Here is a 13,444-nt window from a genome sequence, read left to right on the forward strand (position 1 = left end):
GCACAGAGCCCGACGTGGGGCTCCCAACTCCCAAACCGTGAGATCATGATGTGAGCCCAAGTTGGACGCTTAACCAACTGTGCCACCCAGGAGCCCCAGTAAGATCTTATCTTAATTTGATTACATCAGCAAAGACTACTTTCAAACAAGGTCACCTTCACAGTTACTGGAGGTTAGAACTTCAGTGTTTGTTTTGAGGCCCACAGTTCAACCCATGACGTATATAACGATAGAAGGGTGGACAGCAGCTTCTTACCTATATCTTCCCAAGTTCAGAGTCAGCAGAAGAGAAAGCGTGTCTCTTATGATAATTCCAGCAAAACCATGACCTTACTGTGCTCATGCCTGAGTAGTCACTGTGGACTGAGTGATGTGACACCCTGTTTGCCAGGCCTGAAGGCTCTGCCCAATCCTCGAGAGTAGAGAAAAAAGATCGATTTCCCAGAAGCAAATTTTGAAATCATGACTTAAGATACCTGATGGCCAAGCAGTTCTTATCCACCAAAGATAATGTAATTAATGTGTAGAAGTAAAGTCAGATACAATATAGACACATGAGCTCTGTTTATCCATGATTTATTATTTTTTTGTTTCCATGGATTCCCATTTATTGAGATACAATTGACTTACATGAAATTGCGCCCATTTAAAGTGAAAAGTTGATAAGTTTTTACATATGTACATACCTGTGAAACCATTATGATAGTCAAGACAATAAATATACCTACCACTCCAAAAAGTTTTCCCATGTCCTTTTATAATACCCTCCCTGCTCATTTGTATACAACCCTTAATCTTCTTTCTGTCACTATAGATTAGTTTGCATTTTCTAGAGTTTTGTATAAATGGAATCATATAGCAGGTATTCTTTTTTGTCCTAGGGTTTTACTCAACATGATCACTTTGTGATCCGTCTGAGTTATTGTGTGTATTCAAGAACCCTTTCCTCTTTATTGCCCAGTAGTACTCGTCGAGTGGATGTGCCACAGATTTCTTTTGTGCAAAGGCATGGGGTTGTTTTCAGTTTTTGACTACTATAAAGAAACTTCTCAATTAGGAAACCTTTATTTAAAATTGGAATTTCTTTTATTTAATGGTGGGTGAATTATGTATGAATATGATGTTCACTGCAATTGCAAAAATGGTCATAATTTTTTTTTCTTTTTCTTTTTCAGATACTGAGGAGAGCAGATAAAAATGGTAAGACCAAAAATCTGCAGTTTCTATTTATTAATCTCTTGCCTTTTAGATCACCTTATAAAGAATAATATGGAAAAGAGAGGAGAACCCAAGAAAATGGTACATAAAACGTCAGCCTCTTGTGCTAAGAATTTTAGCCAAGTTTATGGCTCCAGATATTCATGGGAAGCTGAAAGAGATACGTACATTTGACAGGAAGACGGAATTTATGCCTTGAAGTGAGGAGCTGTCATAGCTCTGGCTTTTCCCTTTTATGCTTTAATTTTAAAGTAATAACAGCTTCTAATCATTGAGTGTCTACTCTGTGCCAGGCCTTGGGCCAAGTGCTTTGAGTTATTTCTTAGAGTTAACAAGATATAGATCTGGGACTTGAACTTGGGTCTGTGTGGCACCAAAATCTTGGCTGTCCACACTGAACAGTGGCCTTGGGGGCTGCTGTTGTGCTCTGAGCTAGTTACCTACAAGCCTGCATTGCCAGACTTACCTCCACTCCATGGCTCTTGGCCATAGCTCTTGCATTTGAATTATATGCACTAGAAGTAATAATCTATAGGGACAGAGCAGTAGGTTGAAACTAGTATAAAAAGATTGTTCTGTCAGAGGAACTACGATTTAAATGATGCTTGCACAAAGTCCGATTATAAGCTGTCATAAGCAATATCCTTTGACTCTTATCCCACTGCAAATTTTGTTCCATGGAATGCCAAATTAGAGCTTATTGAGTTTATTTTGCTGCTGTAATATAAGTACAGTATAGTACAAGTATAGTATAGAGTTATATTCTTGACAAGACTTTTGTGACAAATTTAGGATACAAAAAGTCCTTTCCTTTTCTTGAAATCCAATTTCTTATCTGTGGGGAAGGATTACAGGCAGAGTCCAGGTCTGACACTTTAAAAACATTTGTTGTGGTCTGGTTAGCCCTTAAGCAGCCAGATCAAGAAAAGCTTGATTGTACTGGATAGCTTTTCACACAACAGAAAAGATATTAACCCCAGGAGTTGCTGTCATATGAGGGTCTGTTCCCCAACCCGGATATTTCATTGGGCCTGTCCATTAGAATGTTTTCTCAAATTAGGGTGCACTCGTTAATATTTTATCAATTCAGAGGGGCTTTTTTCCACCTGAATCACTTGATTGATTTTTAAGACGGATGTAACGATGCTGTTATCTTGTCTTCTCATCCCACTTGTTGGCCTTATGCCTGACGTCCAAACCCAGTGATGCCTGAAGCACGACTGAATAGTCCCTATGGCTCCACGCTAGTTGCCTCATATATTAGCAGCCATTTCTAGTTCAGATATGCCTTTTCTCTCTCTCTACCCAGGCTCCTAGTTTTCTCAGGCTACACCTTCCTTTCCTTGGACCCCCAGCTCTCATGGAGGGTCCTTATTACCTTTGTATATACCACTCTTCTCTCCATTACAACTCACCTCTTTTGGTGGCTTGCTGTCATAATCCGTAGTCATAATAAAAAGCACCTGAAAAACCAGTTCATGATTTACTGTAGTTTATGATAACCTCATATGTTCTGCTATGAAGAATGGTCACTCGGTCAAAATAGGATAGATCAGGAGAGATGGGAGTGCTTTGATCTAAAAGCCCGGTGTGGTCCTGTTCGGTCCCCTGTTTTTTTCATCTGCCTCCTTGCTCCCTCTCCTAATGTGCTCTCAAAGCCGCCTGCCCTTCTGCTCTTATTCCCACATATTCACCACGCGTCCTCTTCTGTAGCCCTCCCAAGCACTAGGGATTCTCTGAGCATCGCTCCATCTGTCACCCTTCTGTGGTGGCGTCCTTGCTTTGACTTCCACCTGTTCTGCCCTTTCCGTGCTTAGCCAGCTTGCACACTCTCCTGTATTGCTGTCATTCCTGCTCAGAAGGCACCTTATCTGAAAAGCCTTCCCCAGCTCCCCCTTGCAGGGCCCCAACCTCTCTCTCTCTGTGCTCTGCACACTTTGGCTTGTATTGCTTATTCCCTTTTGTGAGGACTACAGTTGTTTGCTGGCGATTCTACTTCTCTAAGCCAAGCTTGCCTCTCTTGGACAAGGAACTTGGCTTAGGTGTAGATACCACGCCCAGCCAGTCCTGGGGACTCCGTGGATGTTCATTTAACAAATTAACGACGATTAATGACATTTTTCTCCATTACCCATCTCCTGCCTCTCTGTCTACTCTTTCCCCTGCCTTTCATCCTGCTTTGCTCTTCTCCCTAATTCTCAGTGTAAAGTGAGGGGAAACACAGACAGGACAGTCTGGGTTTAAGTCACAGCTCTGACACCTAGTAGCATTATGGCTTTGGGTAAGCAACAAACTCTTCACCCTCTGCTTTCTCATCTACAGAATAGAGATAATAGCACCTACCTATGTCATGGGGTTATTATGAATAGTAAGTGACACACATATGTAAGGTCCCCAGGGAAGTGCATGGTACATAGTAATAACTTATACCTGCTCATTTTGCCACTATTTTTATGATCAATGTGATCAGTATCACTATTTAAAGCTTGAGCTATTTTGAGGTTGTGATGCCTTAGCTATTGGAGACACTTGGTGACATTCCAGTCATTTCTATTTCAGTGGAGTTTAGTGAGAAAAAAAAAAAGAGAGACTATTTACCATATATTCAGAATTGGAAAAGGGAAAAAGAATTGTGGATAATCTAATGTAAATGAGAAGATACCAACATTAAAAAACCATCTTTCTGAACCATGTGTTCATCCCATTCTGTATTTGCAAATAAACAGCTGCTACATGTACGTGATCTCTGGGTAACAGACCCTCATGTGACAAAATCCCTTATGGACTGCATAATTGGCAATGGAATAACAAAGGGGGTAAGAGGTGTTATTCAGTATCAGCTTAATATGATACTTAGCCTACCAGATTTAGCTTTTGGGATCTATCTGACATGAGAGAAGCTGCTGGAGAAATGGGGAAAAAATACATGATAGCAATTAGCTATAATAATGGTGTCTCAGAGAGATTTGTTTGCTTTTGGTTATTGTTTTAAAATCATAGGCTAGGATCCTAGACATAAAGACAGACCTCAAAATAGGATAGGAGAGATATGAGTGCTTTGATCTAAAGAGCCCAGAATTAAATCTAGAAATGCAAAGCTCCTGAGAAGGCTTACTTATATGCAGGTAGAATGAAAATGGAAATGATTCATGGGTATTTGCAAAGTTCACAAAAAAAAAAAATTAACCTTAGAAAAAGGCAAAATGGAAAGGCTCATAGTAATTAACACCACAGATTCTATTTCACATAGCATCAGGCCCACCGCGGGGAGTAAAATGCCTGCCGCAACATAGGTGCTCAGTCAGTACTTGCAAATCTATTTGCAAGAGGTGCATATCCAGCGATATGATACTGAAAACTGAACAAGAAACACAACCTTATAGATCAGTCCATCAAACTAAGCATTGTTGTTACTTATCTGTTGTTTATTAATTAATAGTATTAGCTAAAATTTGTTGAGGACATGTCTTAGACTATGTCCGATTACAGGTGCTTTATATACATTGTCTTCAGTTGTTGTGAAAAGTCTATAGAATAAATAGTTTAGAGCAGTGGTAAGAACACTGGCATTGGTTTAATGACTTAGAGCAAATCATTCAATTTCCCCTTGCCTCCGTTTCCTCGGCTGTGAAGGGGGGATAGATAATATTGTTTCTCTCAGAAAGCTGTTGTGAATAGTAAATGAAATTTTGCCTGTACATAGTAATTACAAAGATATCAATCCATTAAGAAGCTATAACATTTTAAAATATTTATGCACCCAATATAGAAGCAACTAAATATATAAGGCAAATTTCAGCAGACCTAAATGGAGTAATGGACAGCAATAGAATCATACTAGTGAACATTAATATACCACTTACATCAACGATGTTGATGATTTTCTGAGACGATCAATAAGAAAACATTCTGCTTTAAACAACAGACCAGATGGATTTAATAGATGTATACATAGCATTCGTTCCGAAAGCAACAGCAGAATACACATTTTTCTTGAGTGCACATGGAACGTCCTCTAGGATAGATTATATACATGTTAAGTCACGAAACAAGTCTAAATAAACTTAAGAAGATTGAAATCATATCAAGCATCTTATATGACCACAGTGATGTGAAACTAGAAATCAATTACCAGAAGAAAACTGGAAAATCACAAATATATGGAGATTAAACAACACACTACTGAACAACCAATGGATCAACAAAGAAATCAAAGGAGAAACTTAGAAACTACCTTGAGACAAATGAAAATGGGAATACAACATAACAAAATCTATGGGGTGCAGCAAAAGTAGTTCTAAGAGGGAAGTTTATAGCGATATAAACCTACCTCAGAAAACAAGAAAAATTCTCAATCTGACTTTACACCTAAAGGAACTAGAAAAAGAATAAATAAAGCCCCAAGTTTAGTAGAAGGATGGGGCTAATAAGTATCAGAGTTGGAATAAATGAAATAAAGACAAAAAAGACAACAGAAAAGATTGATTAAACTAGGAACAGATTTTTTGAAAAGATAAAAAGACAGACCTTTAGCTAGACTCAGTAAGGAAAAAAGGGGGCTCAAATAATATCAGCATTGAAGAAAGAGAAGTGGCAACTGATACCAAAGAAATACAAAGGATCCTAAGACACTATATGAACAATTATATACCAACAGATTGGACAACCTAGAAGAAATGGATAAATTCCTAGAAACATACAATCTTCCAAGACTAAATCATGAAAAAAAAGAAAAGTCTGAATAGACTGATTACTAGAAAGGAGATTAAATCAATATAAAAAAAAAAAAAAAACCTACCAACAAATGAAAGTCCAGAACCAGGTGGCTTTACTTGTGAATTCTACCCAACATTCAGATAAGATTTAATATCTGTTCCTCTCAAACTCTTCCAAAAACGTTGAAGAGGGAGGATTGCATCCAATCTTATTTTATGATGTCAGCATTAATTACCCTGATACCAAAACCAGACAAAGATACCACAAAGATGTAAAATTATAGGCCAATATTCCTGATAAACCTAGATGCAAAAATTCTCAACAAAATATTAGCAAACTGAATTGAACAATACATTAAAAAGATCGTATACCATCATCAAGTGGGATTAATCCTAGGGATTCCAGGATGGTTCAACACCCAAATAATCAATCAACATGATATCCAATTTTAACAAAAGGATAAAAATCATATTATCTCCTCAATAGATGCAGAAAAAGCATTTGACATAATTCACCATCCATTTATGACAAAACCTCTCAACAAAGTTGGACTGTAGACTATTTCAATATCTAAAGTCCACAAAGACAAGCCCACAGCTAACATTATACTCAATGGTGAAAAACTGAACAGTTTTGCTTTAAGATTAAGGACAAGACAAGGATATCCACTCTTGCCACTTTTATTCAACATAGTAGGAAGTCCTAGCCAGGGAAATTGGGCAAGAAAAAGAAACATAAGGCATCCAGATCAGAAGGGAAGAAGTAAAACTCACTATTTGAGGGCAACATGATTTTACAAATAGAAAACCCTAAAGTTGCCACCAAAAAAATGTGTTAGAGCTAAGGAGTGGATTCAGTAAAGTTTGGGTACAAAAGCAATATACAAAAATCTGTTGCATTTTTATATACTGAAAATGAACTACCAGAAAAAGATATTAAGAAAATAATCCCATTTACAGGTGCATCAAAAAGAATAAGATACCTAAAAGTAAATTTAACTGAGGTGGTGAAAGACCTGTGCAGACATTAATGAAAGACATTAATGAGAGAAATTGAAGAAGACACAAATAAATGGAAAGATACTCTGTGCTAATAGATTAGAAGAACTAACATTGTTAAAATGTTTATATTACCCAAAGCAATCGACAGATTCAAAGCATTCCCTCTCAGAATTTTGGTGACATTTTTCAGAAATAGAAAAAAATAACCTTAAAATTGGGACAGAACTACTACTGGCATTAAAAACACTCATATAAGAAGGTCAGGTTGAATTTGTGTGTTTGGGAGTATTTTGAAGACTTCATTGGATCCTTATGTAACCAATGTTAATAGATTAGCAAGAATTGGTAAGGGCCTTTCAACGTGGCCGCCCATAGTTTGGTTTATTCAGTTAACATGTAAATATGACCTCAGGTAGAGGGGTAAAACACAGGTTTGATAAATGGGAATATTTTCTCTGAAGATAGGGAAACTTTGAGAGTACCATCCAGAGGTCTGTGGTTCTATTTCCTTTATCTTGCTAACAAGGCTCTTTTGATATGAGCTAGTTAGTTAAGAATCACCGGCCACACAGGGAGCTCTATAGCCCCTCCGATATTTAAACAAAATTTTTTTTTTTTAATGTTCATTTATTTTTGAGACAGAGAGAGAGCATGAATGGGGGAGGGGCAGAGAGAGAGGGAGACACAGAATCGGAAGCAGGCTCCAGGCTCTGAGCCATCAGCCCAGAGCCGGACTCGGGCTCGAACTCACGAACCGTGAGATCGTGACCTGAGCTGAAGTCAGACGCTCACCCGACTGAGCCACCCAGGTGCCCTGCCCCTCCAATATTTTAATCGGGGATCCTAGCCCCAAACAAGGATAAAAAGATTAAAAGCTGGGCCCTGGAAATCAGGATTACTGGCATGAGGCCGATTTTTATTTCATAATCTCTCACTATTTTCTCAAAATGTTTTGGGAACATCGGTGTAACTGAGAATCAAGTAACTAATTGCAGAGCAGTAGGGATCAGATATGGCACTATACTATATTTACACTCAGGCGTCTGCAAACTTGCAAACCCTTCAATTGTACACCTACCAGCTTGAAAGTCAAAGCAAAGTCTAGTAAGAGCTATCTAAAAAAATAAATAAAATCTCACGGCCGGACAACGACCCAGGAAGAAGTGGCTCATCAGGCAATACAACATGTGGGAGTGCATGAGCGCAAGTTCCGACTATGATAATTTTTTCACAAAATAAGGAAAACAAATTTTCTATTTCCACAGTATGGTTTTTTTTTTTTCTAAAATACAAAGCAGTTTCACTCTCATAAATGTGTTGCTTTTCTGCCAAAAGCAGAAAACTGTGAAAATTCTTATCTTTACTTAGCTGGGCTGATCAGCTGTCATAGAAACAAACAGAGAATTTCTGTTCAAATTACTGAGCCCACAACATGAATGCCATGGGCAGCCAGAGGTTCAGAAGTCAGAACCTGCTCTGATAGCAAATCCTACAGTGTATAGTGCAAGGTGTCCCCTCTAAAATGTGGCCTCTACCGTAAGTGCTGTCTGTAATCTGGATCTGTTGGTTAGCAGCCCAGAGTTCCTTTCTCTTTCTGTTCTGCGGTGAATCATCTCCTCTACTCCATCTAGTTACAGTTAACTGTAACTATAGTTAAGCTAGGCTTTGTCGTCAGATGTCCTGGGTTCAAATTCCCGTTGCTCTCTCTCTCTGTGATCTGAGCGAATTATTTTACTTCCTCGTTTATAAAAAGGAGATAAAAACTGTAGGTCTCATTGGGCCCCTGGGTGGCTCAGTCGGTTAAGCCTCTGACTTCGGCTCAGGTCGTGATCTCAAGGCTCATGAGTTCGAGCCCTGCATCGAGCTCTCTGCTGTCAGCCCAGAGCCTCCTTCGGATCCTCTGTACCCTTCTCTCTCTGCCCCTCCCTGGTTCATTCTCTCTCTCTCTCTCTCTCTCTCTCAAAATAAATAAACTTAAACAACAACAACAATGCCTCTCACACAGGCTTTTTAAAAGATTAAAAGAAATAATACAGATTTTTTTGAAAGGTGCCTGTCCCTTAAAAAGTTTTTTTTTTTTAATAAATGTTACCTATTTTTATTTTTTCATCCTGCTTATTCTTATTTGGTGGGATAATTACAATGGCCCGCCCACCCTCCCATTGGTGCTGAATTGTTTTCCTGTCAGTGCCTAGATGTTCTGTCCATGATGACCTTACTGAGCCCTCATAGCTGCCCTGGCTATTGCCCTACCTTTGCCATGGTCATTCAGCTTTGCCTACTGTTTGTAAATCAATAATCCTAATATAATTTCTCATGTGTGCTTAGAGTTGGCCCTGTATGCCCAAGACACCCTTTGGGTTCTATACTCCAACACTGAAAACTAGGGAAACTGAATTCATTTTTATTTATGGTTTTTAAAGAAAATAGTGAAAGCATTGGGAAAAACTGAAATGTATGTGATCCATTCAGCATCTGAGGTTCTCTCAGGTATCAAAAGTGTTGCGATGCTGGATTTCGTTGGCTCCGTCTTCATGATGTCAAATGTATTTATTTATTTATTTCAAAGTGTATTTATTTCAAAGTAGAAATATTGTGATTTCTTCCAACTGCTTATTACTTACACTTTTAAAAATGTTTTATTAGAGGGGGGGCCTGGGTGGCTCAGCTGGTTAAGCGTTCGACTCTTGATTTTGGCTCAGGTCATGATATCATGGTTCGTGAGATTGAGCCCCGCGTGGGGCTCTGTGCTGACAGTGTGGAGCCTGCTTGGGATTCTCTCTCTCTCCCTCTCTCTGTGCTCCTCCCTGCGTGCGCGCTCTCTCTCCCTCTTTCTCCCAAAGTAAATAGATGAACTTAAAAAAAAATAAACAGAATATCCCATTTGTTCCAGGATAAAACCCAGACTCCTAAGCATGGTACCACTTACCCAGCCTCTTCTCCCTCCATTCTCTCTGAAGGACACTGCCCATAACTCCCCCAGCCCCCAGCATCTAGACATGCACCACTTCCTCTGACCTTCATCCTTCTGGTTTCAGCCTAAGTTTATCTCTCCCATGAAGCCCCTTCTGCATTTGGTTTGATAGAAAATGGCCTAGGAGTCAGGGGTGGATTTGTAAGCTAATTCTGCCACGTGCAAACTGTGTAGTTTGGGGTAAGTACTTAAAGATTTCTGCTTGGCTTATAGGGCTGTTGTGAGAATTCAATGAAATAATAATTAAAGTACCATACATATGGCAAATATACATTCAGTAAATATTAGTGCCTTAGCCTGACTACCCACCATTCTCTCATCTATAGTTTCATTGCATTTTGCATATACCATTTATTACATTGTACTGAATAGTTAGGGTAGGTTTCCCTACCCCCTATTAGATTGTAAGCTCTTTGAACACAAGGAATTTTATATCTTTGTATCCCTAGTAATTAGTATAATGCTTGATGTATTATTAGTATTTTGTAAACATTACTAAATTGCTATTGGGCCATAGAGGAAGGTAAGTCTAATTCTGCTGGGGGTGTTGGGAAAGCCGCCTCTTTTTAATGTTTATTTATTTTTGAGACAGAGAGAGACAGAGCATGAATGGGGGAGGGGCAGAGAGCGAGGGAGACAGAATCGGAAGCAGGCTCCAGGCTCTGAGCCATCAGCCCAGAGCCTGAGCGGGGCTCGAACTCACGAACCGTGAGATCGTGACCTGAGCTGAAGTCGACGCTCAACCGACTGAGCCACCCAGGCGCCCCGGGAAAGCCACCTCTTGAGTGTACTTCATGTGAGTGTAGGTTAGATGGGGGACAGGTAATCCCAGGTAAAAAGAAAAGCAAGTACAAAGGCACACACACACTTGAAAAGTACATAGGAATTAGTTGCTGAACACAGTTTCTCAGTTTGTAAAACTTTATCCTGAATACCTCCCATGCTCATGTCTGAAAGCACACTCTCCATCCCAGCTGCCCGGCTTGCTGCAGTAGCATTTCCCAACTCTGGAAATGCTACCATTATTCATTACTTGCTCCAGCCAGAAGTTTCAGAGGCTTCCATGATTCTGAGCCTCTAAAAACCCCACATCTAATCCATTAGTAGACCCTGTTGGCTCCACCATTAAAATACATTCAAAATGAAGTCACTTCTCACTACTTCCAAATCTCTACCCTAGTTAAAGCTGCCAGAATTTTACAGCCGGGCTGCCACAAAACCCTCCAGATTAGAGCTGTTGAAAGCGTCAATAAATCCATGGTAAAGGTAATAAAGAAATTGAACTTGATATTTTTGAATGTATTATTAGCAAAGAGTTGGTAATTAGTTGAAAACATTAAGACAGATGAAGGTATTTAATAGTATGGCTGAGGGCAGGAAGGTATTTAATAGTACATACTTATGGCTGAGGGCAGGAAGGCAGACTTGTAGTTTCTGGCTTGGGTAATGAGACTGTTCTTTATGTTGAGAGTGTCTTCTATATTAAAAAAATTTTTTTGTAATATTGGCGTCACTTTTAGTTATGAGAGCTCAGTTATGAATATCTGTTGCTGTTAACGAGAGACATGTCTTTTTTCTCAATGTTCTAAGTCATGCCTAAATTATTAAAAATCAAACACTTGTACATTACTAAGACTTAGATGGCCATGAGAGAATTGGTTCGAACTTCAAAGAAAATATTATAGTAATAACAGCAAAAAAAAAAAGATGCCTATATGTCAGATGCTCTGCTAGCATAATTTTATTTCATCTCATAACAGTCTTACAAGGAAGATAATATTATCCCAGTTTTACTGATAAGTAATCAGAGACATAGGTAACTTGTTTAAGGTCACAGAACAAGTAAATACAATTTATATTCAGATTCCCCTCTAACCTAAAAGTCCTAGTACTTAGCCCAAGCTGCTTCATCTACTGTGACTCACCTCCATAGTGGGGTGAAGCTGTTGAAATATCCGTCTTTCCACATGCATAATGCTAAGTGATTCATTGTAACTTAAAAACAAGAGACAAAAATGTATGGGATTATCTTGGTGATGATTCTGTTTGTAGGTGGCATAGTATAGTGGAGATCTGGAACCAAAAAGGACACCTTTGATCGTGGCTGTATTATTTGTTCATTCACTCATTCATTCATTTGCCTAATATTTTATGAATCTTCTTTTTATGCTGGACACTGTGCTAGGTGGTGGTAATGCAAAGATTCAAAAACACATAAACATGAGTGTACATTCACTAGGGTGTGGTCTTGAACAAATTAACATCTCTCAGCTTGTTTCCTCATTTGTAAAGTAAAAATAATAAAATTTAATTAGCAGCACTATTGTGAGATATATGCCAGGTAAATATATGTGGAGTCCCAAGGATTTTGTTTAGTATATTGTGAATATTCAAAACATGTCAGTTTCCTTCTACCTTTACTAATTTCATATGGGTTCTAAAGATATAATTTATGAAATTACCTATGAATTAATTACGGAAGCAAACTGGGAACTGTGAGCTCTTACAAAGGCTTTATGTTGCTAGGACAAATTATATATTTGTGTAAGGAAAATAACTCCTTCTGGATTTTGGCACATAGATTTGGAGAAAACTTGGTCAATCACTTCTCAACAATTTGGGACTTGAAGTAGCGAAGGGATATTGGACAATGCTGTCCTTTGGGAATTTAGCATCTTATTGATTAAAAAAAAAGTCATACACAGAGAAAATTGAGTAACAATGTCATCAACAACACAAGAGGTATCACTAAGGCAAACGGATGCTAAATATACTAATGTATGAGTTCAGAGGAGGAAGAGTTCTTTGGCTTGGGTTTGCCTAGGTAAGCTTATAGAATAATTGTCCTCAACTAGATCTCTAAAGATGAGAAAAAATTGAGACAGCTGGGAAAAAAGAAAGATGCTTACCATCAGGACCAAGTCAGTTCAAAGTGCTCCAAACCCAATTCAGATTCGTTTTAGTGAAATAGGGAGTTAGTTGATTCTTATGACCGAAATACTGCAGGGATGGTATAGAGGCACGGTTGTATTTAGGTGTCAGGAGTCACTCTCCTTTCCTGCCTCCTTCCCTCTCTCTCCATCTCAGGTTTGGTTTTCCTCTGGTTGGTTTACTTTCAGGTAGGCTTTCTTACCAGGAGAGGCAAGATGACTCCTGGAATGCATCCTACCAGTTCAACAAATGAGAATAAAAAGAGAATACCTCTCAATATTTTCTCTGGTTGATCAACTAGAGTCACATGCCTATTCTTTTATTTGTTTATTTGTTTATTTATTTATTTATTTATTTTTATTTTTATTTATTTTTAAATATGAAATTTATTGTCAAATCAGTTTCCATACAACACCCAGTGCTCATCCCAACAGGTGCCCTCCTCAATGCCCATCACACCCTTTCCCCTCCCTCCCACCCCCCATCAACCCTCAGTTTATTCTCAATTTTCAAGAGTCTCTTATGGTTTGGTTCCCTCCCTGTCTAACTTCTTTTTTTCCTTCCCCTCCCCCATGGTCTTCTGTTCAGTTTCTCAGCATCCACG

General features: G+C 38.7%; 1 protein-coding gene across 1 annotated transcript in view; it reads left to right on the forward strand.

Annotated features, from left to right (window-relative positions):
• The window catches only part of NECAB1 (N-terminal EF-hand calcium binding protein 1), a 193,812-nt gene that overhangs the window by 7,145 nt on the left and 173,223 nt on the right, over nt 1-13,444 (forward strand). The window contains exon 2 of the mRNA XM_078441947.2: nt 1,176-1,200. Within this exon, the coding sequence (XP_078298073.1) occupies nt 1,176-1,200 (25 nt within the window). The remainder of the gene's footprint in view (nt 1-1,175; nt 1,201-13,444) is intronic.

This window comes from Panthera onca, chromosome F2, assembly GCF_046562875.1.
Source record: "Panthera onca isolate mPanOnc1 chromosome F2, mPanOnc1 haplotype 2, whole genome shotgun sequence".
Taxonomy (NCBI): Eukaryota; Metazoa; Chordata; class Mammalia; order Carnivora; family Felidae; genus Panthera; species Panthera onca.